This window comes from Oncorhynchus masou, chromosome 31 (assembly GCF_036934945.1).
Source record: "Oncorhynchus masou masou isolate Uvic2021 chromosome 31, UVic_Omas_1.1, whole genome shotgun sequence".
In the NCBI taxonomy this organism is placed as follows: Eukaryota; Metazoa; Chordata; class Actinopteri; order Salmoniformes; family Salmonidae; genus Oncorhynchus; species Oncorhynchus masou.
Genome location: NC_088242.1, coordinates 83,537,253 through 83,557,838, shown reverse-complemented (window position 1 = coordinate 83,557,838; position 20,586 = coordinate 83,537,253). Strand labels below are relative to the sequence as shown.

The window sequence follows — 20,586 nt, the reverse complement described above, 5'->3', positions numbered from 1 at the left end:
ATGTTACCCTGGCCTTTCTTTGGTTATGTTACCCTGGCCTTTCTTTGGTTATGTTACCCTGGCCTTTCTTTGGTTATGTTACCCTGGCCTTTCTTTGGTTATGTTACCCTGGCCTTTCTTTGGTTATGTTACCCTGGCCTATCTTTGGTTATGTTACCCTGGCCTATCTTTGATTATGTTACCCTGGCCTTTCTTTGGTTATGTTACCCTGGCCTATCTTTGATTATGTTACCCTGGCCTTTCTTTGGTTATGGTACCCTGGCCTATCTTTGGTTATGTTACCCTGGCCTATCTTTGGTTATGTTACCCTGGCCTTTCTTTGGTTATAATACCCTGGCCTTTCTTTGGTTATGTTACCCTGGCCTTTCTTTGGTTATGTTACCCTGGTCTTTCTTTGGTTATGTTACCCTGGCCTTTCTTTGGTTATGTTACCCTGGCCTTTCTTTGGTTATGTTACCCTGGCCTATCTTTGGTTATGTTACCCTGGCCTATCTTTGGTTATGTTACCCTGGCCTATCTTTGGTTATGTTACCCTGGCCTATCTTTGGTTATGTTACCCTGGCCTATCTTTGGTTATGTTACCCTGGCCTATCTTTGGTTATGTTACCCTGGCCTATCTTTGGTTATGTTACCCTGGCCTTTCTTTGGTTATGTTACCATGGCCTTTCTTTGGTTATGTTACTCTGGCCTTTCTTTGGTTATGTTACCCTGGCCTTTCTTTGGTTATGTTTCCCTGGCCTTTCTTTGGTTATGTTACCCTGGCCTTTCTTTGGTTATGTTACCCTGGCCTTTCTTTGGTTATGTTACCCTGGCCTATCTTTGGTTATGTTACCCTGGCCTTTCTTTGGTTATGTTACCCTGGCCTATCTTTGGTTATGTTACCCTGGCCTATCTTTGGTTATGTTACCCTGGCCTTTCTTTGGTTATGTCACCCTGGCCTTTCTTTGGTTATGTTACCCTAGCCTTTCTTTGGTTATGTTACCCTGGCCTATCTTTGGTTATGTTACCCTGGCCTTTCTTTGGTTATGTTACCCTGGCCTATCTTTGGTTATGTTACCCTGGCCTATCTTTGGTTATGTTACCCTGGCCTATCTTTGGTTATGTTACCCTGGCCTATCTTTGGTTATGTTACCCTGGCCTATCTTTGGTTATGTTACCCTGGCCTATCTTTGGTTATGTTACCCTGGCCTATCTTTGGTTATGTTACCCTGGCCTTTCTTTGGTTATGTTACCATGGCCTTTCTTTGGTTATGTTACTCTGGCCTTTCTTTGGTTATGTTACCCTGGCCTTTCTTTGTTTATGTTTCCCTGGCCTTTCTTTGGTTATGTTACCCTGGCCTTTCTTTGGTTATGTTACCCTGGTCTTTCTTTGGTTATGTTACCCTGGCCTTTCTTTGGTTATGTTACCCTGGCCTATCTTTGGTTATGTTACCCTGGCCTTTCTTTGGTTATGTTACCCTGGCCTTTCTTTGGTTATGTTACCCTGGCCTTTCTTTGGTTATGTTACCCTGGCCTTTCTTTGGTTATGTTACCCTGGCCTTTCTTTGGTTATGTTACCCTGGCCTTTCTTTGGTTATGTTACCCTGGCCTATCTTTGGTTATGTTACCCTGGCCTATCTTTGATTATGTTACCCTGGCCTTTCTTTGGTTATGTTACCCTGGCCTATCTTTGGTTATGTTACCCTGGCCTATCTTTGGTTATGTTACCCTGGCCTTTCTTTGGTTATAATACCCTGGCCTTTCTTTGGTTATGTTACCCTGGCCTTTCTTTGGTTATGTTACCCTGGCCATTCTTTGGTTATGTTACCCTGGCCTTTCTTTGGTTATGTTACCCTGGCCTTTCTTTGGTTATGTTACCCTGGCCTATCTTTGGTTATGTTACCCTGGCCTTTCTTTGGTTATGTTACCCTGGCCTATCTTTGGTTATGTTACCCTGGCCTATCTTTGGTTATGTTACCCTGGCCTATCTTTGGTTATGTTACCCTGGCCTATCTTTGGTTATGTTACCCTGGCCTATCTTTGGTTATGTTACCCTGGCCTATCTTTGGTTATGTTACCCTGGCCTTTCTTTGGTTATGTTACCCTGGCCTATCTTTGGTTATGTTACCCTGGCCTTTCTTTGGTTATGTTACCCTGGCCTATCTTTGGTTATGTTACCCTGGCCTATCTTTGGTTATGTTACCCTGGCCTTTCTTTGGTTATGTTACCCTGGCCTATCTTTGGTTATGTTACCCTGGCCTTTCTTTGGTTATGTTACCCTGGCCTATCTTTGGTTATGTTACCCTGGCCTATCTTTGGTTATGTTACCCTGGCCTATCTTTGGTTATGTTACCCTGGCCTATCTTTGGTTATGTTACCCTGGCCTATCTTTGGTTATGTTACCCTGGCCTATCTTTGGTTATGTTACCCTGGCCTATCTTTGGTTATGTTACCCTGGCCTTTCTTTGGTTATGTTACCATGGCCTTTCTTTGGTTATGTTACTCTGGCCTTTCTTTGGTTATGTTACCCTGGCCTTTCTTTGGTTATGTTTCCCTGGCCTTTCTTTGGTTATGTTACCCTGGCCTTTCTTTGGTTATGTTACCCTGGCCTTTCTTTGGTTATGTTACCCTGGCCTATCTTTGGTTATGTTACCCTGGCCTTTCTTTGGTTATGTTACCCTGGCCTATCTTTGGTTATGTTACCCTGGCCTATCTTTGGTTATGTTACCCTGGCCTTTCTTTGGTTATGTTACCCTGGCCTTTCTTTGGTTATGTTACCCTAGCCTTTCTTTGGTTATGTTACCCTGGCCTATCTTTGGTTATGTTACCCTGGCCTTTCTTTGGTTATGTTACCCTGGCCTATCTTTGGTTATGTTACCCTGGCCTATCTTTGGTTATGTTACCCTGGCCTATCTTTGGTTATGTTACCCTGGCCTATCTTTGGTTATGTTACCCTGGCCTATCTTTGGTTATGTTACCCTGGCCTATCTTTGGTTATGTTACCCTGGCCTTTCTTTGGTTATGTTACCATGGCCTTTCTTTGGTTATGTTACTCTGGCCTTTCTTTGGTTATGTTACCCTGGCCTTTCTTTGGTTATGTTTCCCTGGCCTTTCTTTGGTTATGTTACCCTGGCCTTTCTTTGGTTATGTTACCCTGGCCTATCTTTGGTTATGTTACCCTGGCCTATCTTTGGTTATGTTACCCTGGCCTTTCTTTGGTTATGTTACCCTGGCCTATCTTTGGTTATGTTACCCTGGCCTATCTTTGGTTATGTTACCCTGGCATTTCTTTGGTTATGTTACCCTGGCCTTTCTTTGGTTATGTTACCCTGGCCTTTCTTTGGTTATGTTACCCTGGCCTTTCTTTGGTTATGTTACCCTGGCCTTTCTTTGGTTATGTTACCCTGGCCTTTCTTTGGTTATGTTTCCCTTGCCTTTCTTTGGTTATGTTACCCTGGCCTTTCTTTGGTTATGTTACCCTGGCCTATCTTTGGTTATGTTATGTTACCCTGGCCTATCTTTGATTATGTTACCCTGGCCTTTCTTTGGTTATGTTACCCTGGCCTATCTTTGGTTATGTTACCCTGGCCTATCTTTGGTTATGTTACCCTGGCCTTTCTTTGGTTATAATACCCTGGCCTTTCTTTGGTTATGTTACCCTGGTCTTTCTTTGGTTATGTTACCCTGGCCTTTCTTTGGTTATGTTACCCTGGCCTTTCTTTGGTTATGTTACCCTGGCCTTTCTTTGGTTATGTTACCCTGGCCTATCTTTGGTTATGTTACCCTGGCCTTTCTTTGGTTATGTTACCCTGGCCTATCTTTGGTTATGTTACCCTGGCCTATCTTTGGTTATGTTACCCTGGACTATCTTTGGTTATGTTACCCTGGCCTATCTTTGGTTATGTTACCCTGGTCTTTCTTTAGTTATGTTACCCTGGCCTATCTTTGGTTATGTTACCCTGCCCTTTCTTTGGTTATGTTACCCTGGCCTATCTTTGGTTATGTTACCCTGGCCTATCTTTGGTTATGTTACCCTGGCCTTTCTTTGGTATGTTACCCTGGCCTTTCTTTGGTTATGTTACCCTGGCCTTTCTTTGGTTATGTTACCCTGGCCTATCTTTGGTTATGTTACCCTGGCCTTTCTTTGGTTATGTTACCCTGGCCTATCTTTGGTTATGTTACCCTGGCCTATCTTTGGTTATGTTACCCTGGCCTATCTTTGGTTATGTTACCCTGGCCTTTCTTTGGTTATGTTACCCTGGCCTATCTTTGGTTATGCTACCCTGGCCTATCTTTGGTTATGTTACCCTGGCCTATCTTTGGTTATGTTACCCTGGCCTATCTTTGGTTATGTTACCCTGGCCTTTCTTTGGTTATGTTACCCTGGCCTTTCTTTGGTTATGTTACCCTAGCCTTTCTTTGGTTATGTTACCCTGGCCTATCTTTGGTTATGTTACCCTGGCCTTTCTTTGGTTATGTTACCCTGGCCTATCTTTGGTTATGTTACCCTGGCCTATCTTTGGTTATGTTACCCTGGCCTATCTTTGGTTATGTTACCCTGGCCTATCTTTGGTTATGTTACCCTGGCCTATCTTTGGTTATGTTACCCTGGCCTATCTTTGGTTATGTTACCCTGGCCTATCTTTGGTTATGTTACCCTGGCCTATCTTTGGTTATGTTACCCTGGCCTATCTTTGGTTATGTTACCCTGGCCTATCTTTGGTTATGTTACCCTGGCCTTTCTTTGGTTATGTTACCCTGGCCTATCTTTGGTTATGTTACCCTGGCCTTTCTTTGGTTATGTTACCCTGGCCTATCTTTGGTTATGTTACCCTGGCCTATCTTTGGTTATGTTACCCTGGCCTTTCTTTGGTTATGTTACCCTGGCCTATCTTTGGTTATGTTACCCTGGCCTTTCTTTGGTTATGTTACCCTGGCCTATCTTTGGTTATGTTACCCTGGCCTATCTTTGGTTATGTTACCCTGGCCTATCTTTGGTTATGTTACCCTGGCCTATCTTTGGTTATGTTACCCTGGCCTATCTTTGGTTATGTTACCCTGGCCTATCTTTGGTTATGTTACCCTGGCCTATCTTTGGTTATGTTACCCTGGCCTTTCTTTGGTTATGTTACCATGGCCTTTCTTTGGTTATGTTACTCTGGCCTTTCTTTGGTTATGTTACCCTGGCCTTTCTTTGGTTATGTTTCCCTGGCCTTTCTTTGGTTATGTTACCCTGGCCTTTCTTTGGTTATGTTACCCTGGCCTTTCTTTGGTTATGTTACCCTGGCCTATCTTTGGTTATGTTACCCTGGCCTTTCTTTGGTTATGTTACCCTGGCCTATCTTTGGTTATGTTACCCTGGCCTATCTTTGGTTATGTTACCCTGGCCTTTCTTTGGTTATGTTACCCTGGCCTTTCTTTGGTTATGTTACCCTAGCCTTTCTTTGGTTATGTTACCCTGGCCTATCTTTGGTTATGTTACCCTGGCCTTTCTTTGGTTATGTTACCCTGGCCTATCTTTGGTTATGTTACCCTGGCCTATCTTTGGTTATGTTACCCTGGCCTATCTTTGGTTATGTTACCCTGGCCTATCTTTGGTTATGTTACCCTGGCCTATCTTTGGTTATGTTACCCTGGCCTATCTTTGGTTATGTTACCCTGGCCTTTCTTTGGTTATGTTACCATGGCCTTTCTTTGGTTATGTTACTCTGGCCTTTCTTTGGTTATGTTACCCTGGCCTTTCTTTGGTTATGTTTCCCTGGCCTTTCTTTGGTTATGTTACCCTGGCCTTTCTTTGGTTATGTTACCCTGGCCTATCTTTGGTTATGTTACCCTGGCCTATCTTTGGTTATGTTACCCTGGCCTTTCTTTGGTTATGTTACCCTGGCCTATCTTTGGTTATGTTACCCTGGCCTATCTTTGGTTATGTTACCCTGGCATTTCTTTGGTTATGTTACCCTGGCCTTTCTTTGGTTATGTTACCCTGGCCTTTCTTTGGTTATGTTACCCTGGCCTTTCTTTGGTTATGTTACCCTGGCCTTTCTTTGGTTATGTTACCCTGGCCTTTCTTTGGTTATGTTTCCCTTGCCTTTCTTTGGTTATGTTACCCTGGCCTTTCTTTGGTTATGTTACCCTGGCCTATCTTTGGTTATGTTATGTTACCCTGGCCTATCTTTGATTATGTTACCCTGGCCTTTCTTTGGTTATGTTACCCTGGCCTATCTTTGGTTATGTTACCCTGGCCTATCTTTGGTTATGTTACCCTGGCCTTTCTTTGGTTATAATACCCTGGCCTTTCTTTGGTTATGTTACCCTGGTCTTTCTTTGGTTATGTTACCCTGGCCTTTCTTTGGTTATGTTACCCTGGCCTTTCTTTGGTTATGTTACCCTGGCCTTTCTTTGGTTATGTTACCCTGGCCTATCTTTGGTTATGTTACCCTGGCCTTTCTTTGGTTATGTTACCCTGGCCTATCTTTGGTTATGTTACCCTGGCCTATCTTTGGTTATGTTACCCTGGACTATCTTTGGTTATGTTACCCTGGCCTATCTTTGGTTATGTTACCCTGGTCTTTCTTTAGTTATGTTACCCTGGCCTATCTTTGGTTATGTTACCCTGCCCTTTCTTTGGTTATGTTACCCTGGCCTATCTTTGGTTATGTTACCCTGGCCTATCTTTGGTTATGTTACCCTGGCCTTTCTTTGGTATGTTACCCTGGCCTTTCTTTGGTTATGTTACCCTGGCCTTTCTTTGGTTATGTTACCCTGGCCTATCTTTGGTTATGTTACCCTGGCCTTTCTTTGGTTATGTTACCCTGGCCTATCTTTGGTTATGTTACCCTGGCCTATCTTTGGTTATGTTACCCTGGCCTATCTTTGGTTATGTTACCCTGGCCTTTCTTTGGTTATGTTACCCTGGCCTATCTTTGGTTATGCTACCCTGGCCTATCTTTGGTTATGTTACCCTGGCCTATCTTTGGTTATGTTACCCTGGCCTATCTTTGGTTATGTTACCCTGGCCTTTCTTTGGTTATGTTACCCTGGCCTTTCTTTGGTTATGTTACCCTAGCCTTTCTTTGGTTATGTTACCCTGGCCTATCTTTGGTTATGTTACCCTGGCCTTTCTTTGGTTATGTTACCCTGGCCTATCTTTGGTTATGTTACCCTGGCCTATCTTTGGTTATGTTACCCTGGCCTATCTTTGGTTATGTTACCCTGGCCTATCTTTGGTTATGTTACCCTGGCCTATCTTTGGTTATGTTACCCTGGCCTATCTTTGGTTATGTTACCCTGGCCTATCTTTGGTTATGTTACCCTGGCCTTTCTTTGGTTATGTTACCATGGCCTTTCTTTGGTTATGTTACTCTGGCCTTTCTTTGGTTATGTTACCCTGGCCTTTCTTTGGTTATGTTACCCTGGCCTTTCTTTGGTTATGTTACCCTGGCCTTTCTTTGGTTATGTTACCCTGGCCTTTCTTTGGTTATGTTACCCTAGCCTTTCTTTGGTTATGTTACCCTGGCCTATCTTTGGTTATGTTACCCTGGCCTTTCTTTGGTTATGTTACCCTGGCCTATCTTTGGTTATGTTACCCTGGCCTATCTTTGGTTATGTTACCCTGGCCTATCTTTGGTTATGTTACCCTGGCCTATCTTTGGTTATGTTACCCTGGCCTATCTTTGGTTATGTTACCCTGGCCTATCTTTGGTTATGTTACCCTGGCCTATCTTTGGTTATGTTACCCTGGCCTTTCTTTGGTTATGTTACCATGGCCTTTCTTTGGTTATGTTACTCTGGCCTTTCTTTGGTTATGTTACCCTGGCCTTTCTTTGGTTATGTTTCCCTGGCCTTTCTTTGGTTATGTTACCCTGGCCTTTCTTTGGTTATGTTACCCTGGCCTATCTTTGGTTATGTTACCCTGGCCTATCTTTGGTTATGTTACCCTGGCCTTTCTTTGGTTATGTTACCCTGGCCTATCTTTGGTTATGTTACCCTGGCCTATCTTTGGTTATGTTACCCTGGCATTTCTTTGGTTATGTTACCCTGGCCTTTCTTTGGTTATGTTACCCTGGCCTTTCTTTGGTTATGTTACCCTGGCCTTTCTTTGGTTATGTTACCCTGGCCTTTCTTTGGTTATGTTACCCTGGCCTTTCTTTGGTTATGTTTCCCTTGCCTTTCTTTGGTTATGTTACCCTGGCCTTTCTTTGGTTATGTTACCCTGGCCTATCTTTGGTTATGTTACCCTGGCCTATCTTTGATTATGTTACCCTGGCCTTTCTTTGGTTATGTTACCCTGGCCTATCTTTGGTTATGTTACCCTGGCCTATCTTTGGTTATGTTACCCTGGCCTTTCTTTGGTTATAATACCCTGGCCTTTCTTTGGTTATGTTACCCTGGTCTTTCTTTGGTTATGTTACCCTGGCCTTTCTTTGGTTATGTTACCCTGGCCTTTCTTTGGTTATGTTACCCTGGCCTTTCTTTGGTTATGTTACCCTGGCCTATCTTTGGTTATGTTACCCTGGCCTTTCTTTGGTTATGTTACCCTGGCCTATCTTTGGTTATGTTACCCTGGCCTATCTTTGGTTATGTTACCCTGGCCTATCTTTGGTTATGTTACCCTGGCCTATCTTTGGTTATGTTACCCTGGTCTTTCTTTAGTTATGTTACCCTGGCCTATCTTTGGTTATGTTACCCTGCCCTTTCTTTGGTTATGTTACCCTGGCCTATCTTTGGTTATGTTACCCTGGCCTATCTTTGGTTATGTTACCCTGGCCTTTCTTTGGTATGTTACCCTGGCCTTTCTTTGGTTATGTTACCCTGGCCTTTCTTTGGTTATGTTACCCTGGCCTATCTTTGGTTATGTTACCCTGGCCTTTCTTTGGTTATGTTACCCTGGCCTATCTTTGGTTATGTTACCCTGGCCTATCTTTGGTTATGTTACCCTGGCCTATCTTTGGTTATGTTACCCTGGCCTTTCTTTGGTTATGTTACCCTGGCCTATCTTTGGTTATGCTACCCTGGCCTTTCTTTGGTTATGTTACCCTGTCCTATCTTTGGTTGTGTTACCCTGGCCTATCTTTGGTTATGTTACACTGGCCTATCTTTGGTTATGTTACCCTGGCCTTTCTTTGGTTATGTTACCCTGGCCTTTCTTTGGTTATGTTACCCTGGCCTTTCTTTGGTTATGTTACCCTGGCCTTTCTTTGGTTATGTTACCCTGGCCTATCTTTGGTTATGTTACCCTGGCCTATCTTTGGTTATGTTACCCTGGCCTATCTTTGGTTATGTTACCCTGGCCTATCTTTGGTTATGTTACCCTGGCCTATCTTTGGTTATGTTACCCTGGCCTTTCTTTGGTTATGTTACCCTGGCCTTTTTTTCATTTGCAAGTTTTAGTGTATTCTTTCCAGCAATATAGCACCCTATATCCTACTGCTGGTTTTCTTATGAAGCTTAGCAGGGTAGGTCCTGGTAAGTCCCTGGATGGGAAAGCAGACATTTGTGAAAATAAACGTGAAGGAAAAACACGTCAAAAGTTAACGTGAAATTTCACACTTGTCCAAAAACCACGTTTTTTTTGTATTTTTTGTTGTAAGGAAGACCTTCCTGCCCTGGCCTTTGGTAAAACAGGATTTGTTGTGAGTGTGTATATGTAGTATGATCCACTTCACTGCTGCCGATGTTATAAAAGTTTGTCATTATTGACTAATGTATAGTGTTGAGCGATTAACCAAAATATGGGCATTTGTTTTGTTTTTAAACAACTAATTTACCTATGTAATTGACCTTATTATTATTTATTTTAATTATTCTAATTTAATTTTGTTAATTTTTTAAATGTGAGCTCTATGCGCACATTGTGCAGTTTCTGTAGAGATAAATTAGCTCAAGCCCATACTGTGAAATGTAAAAGGGAGTTGTAATTGTCACGAACGTCGTAATGAGCAGACCAAGGCGCAGCGTGAGTATAGTTCCACATATTTTTCATCTCCGTAAAACAAAACAATAAAGAAATAACGAACCGTGAAATCATGATGTGTGCACACAGGCAACTACACATAAACAATATCCCACCCAACACAGGTGGGGAAATGGCTACCTAAATATGATCCCTAATCAGAGGCAACGATAAACAGCTGCCTCTAATTGGGAACCATATTAGCACCAACATAGAAATATACATACGAGACCACACCCATTCACGCCCTGACCTACTACACCATAGAGAACCAAGGGCTCTCTATGGTCAGGGCGTGACAGTAATTTCCAACAGGCCAATATTCTACATAGTTTAGAGCAGAAAACGTGGTAATTAATTACAATGACCTTAATCCATTGCAAACCTACTTGTCCAGTCTGTGTGTTTCTTTTAGCCTGCTACATAAAAGATACAGAAGGATGAGAGATGTAGAGGGATAGATGGACAGTGAGCAGTAGCTTCCTAAGGTACTGTATCTCTGCCTAAAAATAAATTACCTAAGTGATTGATAGTTGGTATTCAGCAGTCAAAAAACTATGCCTTATTTGCTACTAAAATTGTGATTTTGTCAGACAGAATAAGCCGCAGACAGAATATACACAACAACTTAATACAAAAATAAAAGTAAAGTCATGTGAATAAATGATGGTTAACAAGTGATAAGCAGTAATGTTCAGTCACTACCATCATGGGACTTGTATTCATTGTTTTATTCTGTGTTGTTACAGCATTCAACCCACATAATGCATAGTGCATTCAATGTATAAAAAAAAACAAGAATCTAAACCGAAATCCGTGATTGATTTTTATTAATCAAACCTAACCGAACCAATCTCTAAAAGCACTAATCGCTCAGCATTACTAATGATTAGTGCATCTGGAAAGTATTTGTTACGTTATAGCCTAATTCTAAAATAGATTTAATAACACTTTCCCTCATCAATCTACACACAATACCCCATAATGACGAAGCGAAAGCAGGTTTTTACACATTTTTGCATGTCAGAACAAAAACCATGCTATGAGGTCGAAGGAAATGTCGTAGAGCTCCGAGACAGGATTGTGTCAAGGCACAGATCTGGGGAACACAGTGGCTCCATCCTTCTAAAATGGAAGAAGTTTGGAACCAACAAGACTCTTCCCAGCCAATCTGAGCTATTGGGGGAGAAGGACCTTGGTCAGGGAGGTGACCAAAAACCAGATGGTCCAGAGTTCCTCTGTGGAGATGGGAGAACCTTCCAGAAGGACAACCATCTCTGCAGCACTCCACCAATCAGGCCTTTATGGTATAGTGCCCAGACGGAAGCCACTCCTCAGTAAAAGGCACATGACAGCCCGCTTGGAGTTTGCCAAAAGGCACCTAAAGAACTTGCCGACCATTGAGAAACAAGATACTCTGGTTGGATGAAACCAAGATTGGACTTTTTAGCCTGAATGTCAAACGTCACGTCTGGAGGAAACCTGGCACCATCCCTACGGCATCATGCTGTGGGGATGTTTTTCAGCGGCAGAGACTGGGAGACTAGTCAGGATCGAGGGAAAGATGAAAGGAGCAATGTACAGAGAGATCCTTGATGAAACCTGCTCCAGAGTGCTCAGGACCTCAGACTGTGGCGAAGGTTCACCTTCCAACAGGACACCAACCCTAAGCACACATGAATCAAGGCTGTAATTGCTGCCAAAGGTGCTTCAACAAAATACTGAGTAAAGTGTCTGGAAACATATGTGAAAACATTTGCAAAAATGTAAAATAAATTTGGTTTAGCTTTGTCATTGTGGGGTATTGTGTGTAGATTGATGAGGAAAACAATCAATTGAATATATATTAGAATAAGGCTGTATCGTAACAAAATGTCAAGGGGTCTGAATGCACTGTATGTTATAAAGTCTTGGCACATGCTCACTCACTAGCTTACACATTATTTTGAAAGCCTGCCATAAATGGGAGGCTTTCCATTTTCTCCCTCACCAAAAGTGTTGTTTGCAGAACATTACATTTTTACATTTTTGTAATAATTTTGCAGATGTTCTTATCCAGAGCGACTTACAGGAGCAAGTAGAGTTAAGTACATTGCTCAAGGGCACATGTTCCACCTAATCGGCTCGGTGATTTTGGTTACTGGCTCAATGCTCTTATCTTAACTGACAAGGCTACCTGCCACCCATTATTGGTACCCCTTACAGAAACCCCCCCACACACCCACTTTCCCTCCATAACCACCAGCAGCACCATCTACGACCTTTCTCCCACTGCCTCAAATGCCAACATTCCACCCCCCTCCCTATACCCTGCTCCCACAGAGATGTTATTCACACTTCCATAGGCAGCAATGGATTCTTCCCAGGCGTTCCTGCACAGATTAGTTCTGCTACAGCATGTCGGTCTGTGGCCCTTTTATAAATCCAGAAGGTCCTTGGCTGAACGGTGCAGTACCCCGGGTCCACTGACAGGCATGCCTCATTGTTTCCAGATGGAGGATGGGATAGGGAACAGAGAGATCAGAGGGCCTGCTTCACCTGAGATGTATGATGAGGGGGAAGGGGGAGGTAAGGGGTCTGAGGGGAGAGAGGGGGCCAGGCCTTTGGCCTACTTTGGTAATGATATTCTCTCCCATAGTCCCATAGTGTCTGGAAACCCTCTTGCTATCCTTAATGTGACAGCATGGCCCTCCGAGAGATAGAGGGAAGAGAGAGGGAAGAGTGAGAGAAGAACCTAACAAAGGGGCCTCAGTCATTTGTCTACACATAGTTTATTTGCCCCTTAAACTGTACTAAGTGATTACAATCCCAGTCCATATTAACATCTCAACAGCAGATTTAAACACATGAACGATCGGACCTTGTCATTTGTTCTGGTAGATAATCAGAGAAAGTTGGTCTTGGAGAGATTCAGAGAAGGCCTCAGGGCTGTATATATATGTGCTGTCCTGGGTGTGTTGTTTGTTATGAGAACATTGTATTCCTCTTCCAGAGCCATGGCCAACAGTGACACAGCACTTTTGTCTCTCTCTTAAAATGACCTTCATTTAAGTTAACAAGCGTTAGTATCCAGCAATAAAGAGAGTCATTTTTAGTCTTAAGGCTGTGATCTAATCCCTGAGCTGACAAGGTAAAAATCTGTCTTTCTGCCCCTAAACAATGCAGTTAACCCACTGTTCCTAGGCCGTCATTGTAAATAATAATTTGTTCTTAACTGACTTGCCAGGTTAAAAAAAGGATACATCTTGGGGGCTCCCGAGTGGCGCAGCTGTCAAAGGCACTGCATCTCAGTGCTAGAGGCATCACTATAGACCCTGGTTCGATTTCAGGCTGTATCACAACCGGCTATGGTTGGGAGTCCCATAGTGTGGTGCACAATTGGCCCAGCGTCATCCGGGTTAGGGTTTGGCCACGGTAGGCCAAACCCTCATTGTAAATAATAATTTGTTCTTACTATTTTACAATTGTAACGATATTCGTCTTCCTCTGACAACGAGTATGAAGGATCGGACCAATATGCAGCGTGGTCCATGTCCATGTTGATAATTTATTAACATTGAACACCAAAAACAAAATAACAAGGAGAACGAACGAAAATGAAACAGTTCTGTCTGGTGAAGACACAGAGACAGAAAACAAACACCCACGAAACACAAGTGGGAAAAGGCTACCTAAGTATGATTCTCAATCAGAGACAACTAACAACACCTGCTTCTGATTGAGAACCATACCAGGCCAAACGCAAACACAACATAGAAAGCGGAACATAGACAACCCACCCAACTCACGCCCTGACCATACTAAAACAAAGACATAATAAAAGAACTAACGTCAGAACGTGACAACAATGAGTTCAGTAGTTGTTTTCTCAGAATCACCCCATACAAATCCCTCCAATAGTTTTACTTTTAATGAAAAAGGATGTTCAGTAATAACTTTGTTTTCATCTGGTGAAAATTATTGAATTTGACATAAATATGTTTGAATATGAGGCCCCCAATGTCCATAATCTTGTACTAGAAGGAGACAACTTCTTGAGCTCATTCTACTGTGAAGTAGAACCTTTATGTTCTGTGTTGTATTTGCTTCTCAGCATGATGAAGGTTTGGATTGTGGGAACCTGGGTTCTTCTGGAGGGAAAGGCAGGTTCTTGATGTTCCCTCACGCTACCAATGAGGTCCGGGAGAACAACGATAAGTTCTCTCCCTGCAGCATCAAGCATATCAGCCGAGTCCTGAAAGTCAAGAAGGATGACTGCTTTGTGGGTGAGGCTCTACATGTAGGTCTAAACAAACCAGACCTCCTCTGTGGAAAAGAGGACATCAATAGCATGTAGTGTTCTGTTTCTCTACAGTGCCTTCAGAAATTATTCATACCCATTTACGTTTTCCACATTTTGTTCTGTGAAAGCCTGAATTTAATTTATTAAATGTAGATTTTTGTGTCACTTCCCTACACACAATACCTGATAATGTCAAAGTGGAATTATGTTTTTCAAAATGTTTACAAATTAATTAAAAATGAAAAGCTTAAGTCAAAAGTATTCAACCACTTTGTTATGGCATGCCTAAATAAGTTCAGGAGTAAAAATCACATAATCACATAGTAAATTGCATGTACTCACTCCGTCCGCAATAATAGTGTTAAACGTGATTTTTGAATAACTACCTCATCTCTTTACCCCACACATACAATTATCTTTAAGGTCCCTCAGTCGAGCAATGAATTTTTCAACACAGATTCAACCACAAAGACCAGGGAGGTTTTCCAATGCCTAACAAAGAAGGGCCCCTATTGGTAGATGGGTAAACATAAAAAGCAGACATTGACAATCCCTTTGAGCATGGTTATTATAATTACACGTTGGATGGTGTATCAACACACCCAGTCACTGCAAAGATACAGGCGTTGTTCCTAACTCAGTTGCCGGAGAGGAAGGAAACGGCTCAGGGATTTCACCATGAGGCCAATGGTGACTTTAAAACAGTTACAGAGTTTAATGGCTGTGATAGGACAAAACTGAGGATGGATCAACAACATTGTAGTTACTCTGCAATACTAACCTAACTAATAGAGTGAAAAGAAGGAAGCCTGTACAGAATAAAAGTATTCCAAAACATGCATCCTGTTTGCAACAAGGCAACAAGTATCTGCTTCTCACCATACAATGGAAGATGAATTCCCCTTTCAGCGGGACAATAACCTTAAACACAAGGCCAAATCTACACTGAAGTTGCTTACCAAGAAGACAAAGAATGGCCGAGTTACAGTTTTGACTTAAATCTACTTGAAAATCTATGGCAAGAACTGAAAATGGCTGTCTAGCAATGATCAACAACCAATTTGACAGAGCTTGAAGAATTTTGAAAAGAATGATGGGTGAATGTTGCACAATCCAGGTGTGGAAAGCTCCTAGAGACACAGAAAGACTCACAGCTGTAATCGCTGCCAAAGGTGCTACTACAAAGTATTGACTCAAAGAAATATCAAATTACATAAGTATTCACACCTTTATTTCATTTTCAATATTTTGCAAAAATTTATAAAAATGTGTTTTACATTGTCATTATGGGGTATTGTGTGTAGAGTTAAATGGTCAAATGGTATGAATACTTTCTGAAGGCACTGTATCTCTCTGTGTCTCTCTCTCTGGGTATCTATCTCTCTCTCTCTCTCTGGATCTGATTTATTCCAATCATTTATGAAGATACCACAGGACATCTACATGAGTCAGCAGTGTTGAGATGAGCTAATGTGTGTGGCTATATGTGTTCTGTCCTGTCAGTCAGTGATCAGCCCATCTGTGGGAATCAGATCGTGGAGGAGGGGGAGGAGTGTGACGTGGGCCACAACGAGACAGACCTCTGCTGCCACAGCGCCAAGGAATCTGTGGGCATCCAGTGTCGCCTGAAACCTGGCAAGAAGTGCAGGTAACTTCGGTTCCAAAGTTTCGCAATTAAAATCAGTAGTAGGATTAATATTGTCCCTTCGCAATTTGCTGATTCTAGATCTGTTTCTATGCGTAATTTCTATATAAAGTTACATAACATCACCCATGGAACATTTTCGTCAAATCAAATGTATTTATATAGGCCTTCGTACATCAGCTGATATCTCAAAGTGCTGAACAGAAACCCAGCCTAAAACCCCAAACAGCAAGCAATGCAGTTGTTGAAGCACGTTGGCTAGGAAAAACTCCCTAGAAAGGCCAAAACCTAGGAAGAAACCTAGAGAGGAACCAGGCTATGAGGGGTGGCCAGTCCTCTTCTGGCTGTGCCGGGTGGAGATTATAACAGAACATGGTCAAGATGTTCAAATGTTCATAAATGACCAGCATGGTCAAATAATAGGTCTGGGACAGGTAGCACGTCCGGTGAACAGGTCAGGATTCCATAGCCGCAGGCAGAACAGTTGAAACTGGAGCAGCAACACGGCCAGGTGGACTGGGGACAGCAAGGAGTCATCATGCCAGGTAGTCCTGAGGCATGGTCCTAGGGCTCAGGTCCTCTGAGAGAGAGAAAGAAAGAAAGAGAGAAAGAGAGAATTAGAGAGAGCATACTTAAATTCACACAGGCTACTGGATAAGACAGGAGAAGTACTCCAGATATAACAAACTGACCCTAGCCCCCGACACATAAACTACTGCAGCATAAATACTGGAGGCTGAGACAGGAGGGGGCAGGAGACACTGTGGCCCCATCCGATGATACCCCCGGACAGGGCCAAACAGGAAGGATATAACCCCACCCACTTTGCCAAAGCACAGACCCCACACCACTAGAGGGATATCTTCAACCACCAACTTACCATCCCGTGACAAGGCCGAGTATTGCCCACAAAGATCTCCGCCACGGCACAACCCAAGGGGTTGGGGGTCAAAGCAGAGTTGTGGTTGTGGCTGTGAGGATAATTGCCTCTATCTTACCATTCAAAAACAAAACAGTAAATCACAATACACCCAGTAATTGTCTCTCTTTGTATATCTGTCCGTCTGCCCACCTGCCTGTCTGTCTCTCTGTCTATCTGTCTGTTTGTCTTTCTGTCTGTCCCCTCAGTCCCAGTCAGGGTCTGTGCTGTGGGCCAGCGTGTGTCTTGAAACCGTCAGGGGTCAGCTGTGAGGAGGAGTCAGACTGTCAGCTGGAGAGTATTTGCTCTGGTCTCTCCCCCATCTGCCCCGAGCCTCTGGCCAAGGCCAACATGACCATATGCAGTCTGGGCACCCGGGTGTGTCTCAACGGGGTGAGCACCGTAGGAGGGCCAGACGATGACTCAACATTTTCACCCATTGCACCCACTGTCTCATTGCGACAACATTCCAAAGTCAACAGTATCCACTTTCACAGGATCTGTTGTCCTTGGTGTCCAACTTGAGTACATTTACTCAATGTTTTCACCCATTCAGATGATAAATGGGGTTCTGAGTTCGGAAAGTTGTTCTGAATGTGAATATTGCTCAACTTTTTCAATGCAAATTACATACGTATGGCTCTCTATGGGGGCATAAATCCTGAAATATAAGATTTGGACCAGAACACATTTCTGAGGCTGCCTGGAGCAAGAAACAAGTTAACTGAATACAGATGTTTAGGATTTGTGGAAATGAGCAGGCCTGTCCTGCATTTTTGTCTGTGAGACTTCACTGGTGGCCATAATGTACTAGAGCTCATCCAGGCTAGAGCTCATCCATTCTCTTTATGTCTTCTCCCCTCTCTCCTCTATTTCACCATCCCTCTTTCCCCCTCTCTCTCTATCCTTCCCCTCCTCTTCATCTATCCTTTTCCCTTTCTCCATCTCTCTATCTCTCTCTCTCCCTCCTTCACTCTCCCCTATCTTTTTCTCTCCATTTCTCCCTCTATTTCTCAGAACTGTGCTAAATCACTGTGTGTGAGGTACGGCCTGGAGCAGTGTGACTGTCTGGGAGAGTCCAAAAACGAAAAGTGCCACATGTGCTGTCAACAGCCGGGTAAGCATTGTCATGATGTTGGCCTGGGGGTAGATTTATGACAGTCAAAAATACCTCTTCCCCCCTTTTCCTCTCTCTACCCTACTGATGTGAAATTTGAAAACCCCTTGGTTAACATACAGATTCTGGGAACATCAGAAGGTGGGGGGAAATTAACTATATTCTGGTAATCTGACCAATTGAACATATGCGGTGGTACTTAATGAATATGATGTCAGTTCGGTTGTCATCTGGGACAACTCTCATCAATGATAGGATGACATAAACTCTACAGTGGAAAGTCTACACATCAGAGTTATCGGATTCACATGGAATTGTTGTTCAATTTAAATGTTTGAATATAAAATTATTGGTGAAGAGATGAAATGTAATTTTAGCTTCCAAATGAGAGATTTGGGTTTTCATAAGGTTAGGGCTCTGCTCAATCAGTGGCCCGCCCCTGTGAAGAGTCATGGGTTATAAAACTTTTCAGACACACCCTTCTCTCTCCACTATATAAAGCCTTGACAAAAATGTAACCTCCTGTTCCGAGGACGTGAGAACGACGGTCTGATGTCAGAATGGTTCAGATAATAACTGCAGAACGAAGCCAACATCAGCGTGAGCTTTGGTTGCGAATGGTATGCACTTTGAACTCTTATTCACTACAGAAGTGATACCTCCTAGCCATTGAGTTAGCAACAGTAGCTGCAAACAAGGGTTAGGAAGGAACAGACAGAGTATCCTGTCTATCACACAACTACGTTACTACAACGTATCCAATTGACCATCAGAGACATTCTTCAAAGGCATCGGTTTGGCAACACGGCCTTCCATCTACCACCAACCTACCGAAGCGCAGCTCAGAGTAAATATTTATTGCATTTGCCTTTTCCAAATGGGCGGTAATTTAGAATGCATAAAATACTGTATTTACGATAGCACAGCTTCTTCCTTTGGTCCTCAGTCTTCCCGCTCTTTCACTCAAACCCAGCCCTTTCCTTTTGTGTAACCAGCTGTCATATCTGTTCCGCCCGCTAGGGACGTTTTCCTTTTTGACGTAATTTGTAATCAAGGTATGATTCATTCTGTGTATATGTAATTATGTGTGATTAGTTAGGTATTTAGTAAATAAATAATGAAACCCAATGTTGTATTGCTGATTCAACTTGTTAGCCAGGGTTCGTGAAGATAACCAAGAATTTACAACTTTCAGCTGAGACTGAATTAAGGTGACGATTAATATTGACTGCTATTGATGTAAAATATTACTAGGTCTTTAAGAGTTTATTCGGAAGATAACAGCTCTATAAATATTATTTCGTGGTGCCCCGACTCTCTAGTTACTTACATTTACATGATTAGCTCAATCAGGTAATATTAATTACGGAGAAATTATTTTATAGAATAGCATGTCATATCACTTAATCCGGCATAGCCAAAGACACGACAGCACAATCCCTCTGCTCCTCCCTCATCCTCGTTTCCTCTGATGTGCTTAGATCTGGAGAATGGGGCGGCAGGGTAGCCTAGTGGTTAGAGAGTTGGACTAGGTTGCAAGTTGAAATCCCTGAGCTGACAAGGTACAAATCTGTCATTCTGCCGTGGGTTAACAGGCAGTTTAACCCACTGCTCCTAGGCCATCATTGAAAATAAGAATTTGTTCTTAACTGATTTGCCTAGTTAAATAAAGGTAAAATAAAAAATGTGTTTATGATTGGGGAAGAAACATTTGCTTTGAGGTTCCCATCATAATACATCCTTCTGTTCGATCATCTGACGTGCTGTGTAAAAGTTCAATGTAACAAGGATAAATGAGCTTAGTTACAAATGTGTGCATGTGCTTTTCCACTCAGTAAACTCAGTCATTTAATCTATAACAAAATGTTCACTGTATTTCTCCATGTATTTCTTCACCTCAGACAAGCCTGCAACCTGCGCCAGCACCACATCCTCTGTCTTGACCAGGCATTTCCAGGGAAAGCGTGTAGCCTTGGTTGCCGGGGCACCGTGTTCAGCCAAGCAGGGCTACTGCGACATGTTCCAGGTGTGTCGCATCCTGGATGCTGACGGGCCCATCGCCAGGCTGAAGAACTCCTTTCTCCACCTGGTAGACCTGGATGAGTTTGATGACCTGGCTGAGTGGATAAAGGTTTGTTATATGTTTGTTGTGCTTTAGGGGGTCGTCTATCTATCTAAAAACATTTCCACTGCATTTTAACCCTACCACAAAAGGACCAGCTGACATCATGTCAGTGATTCTCTCGTTAACACAGGTGTGAGTGTTGATGAGGACAAGGCTGGACATCACTCTGTTATGCTGATTGAGTTTGAATAACAGACTGGAAGCTTCAAAAGGAAGGTGGTGCTTAGAATCATTGTTCTTCCTCTGTCAATCATGGTTTATCTGCAAGGAAACACGTGCTGTCATCATTGCTTTGCAAAAAAAGGGCTTCACAGGCAAGGATATTGCTGCCAGTAAGATTGCACCTAAATCAACCATTTATCGGATCATCAAGAACTTCAAGGAGAGCGGTTCAATTGTTGTGAAGAAGGCTCCAGGGCGCCCAAGAAAGTCTAGCAAGCGCCAGGACCGTCTCCTAAAGTTGATTCAGCTGCGGGATCGGGGCACCACCAGTACAGAGCTTGCTCAGGAATGGCAGCAGGCAGGTGAGAGTGCATCTGCACGCACAGTGAGGCGAAGACATTTGGA

General features: G+C 43.0%; 1 protein-coding gene across 1 annotated transcript in view; it reads left to right on the top strand.

Moving 5' to 3' along the window:
* Window positions 1-20,586, top strand: part of si:ch1073-396h14.1 (disintegrin and metalloproteinase domain-containing protein 10) — an 88,880-nt gene that overhangs the window by 62,893 nt on the left and 5,401 nt on the right. The window contains exons 10-14 of the mRNA XM_064952262.1: window positions 14,025-14,196; window positions 15,717-15,861; window positions 16,987-17,170; window positions 17,795-17,894; window positions 19,796-20,025. Of these exons, the coding sequence (XP_064808334.1) occupies window positions 14,025-14,196; window positions 15,717-15,861; window positions 16,987-17,170; window positions 17,795-17,894; window positions 19,796-20,025 (831 nt within the window). The remainder of the gene's footprint in view (window positions 1-14,024; window positions 14,197-15,716; window positions 15,862-16,986; window positions 17,171-17,794; window positions 17,895-19,795; window positions 20,026-20,586) is intronic.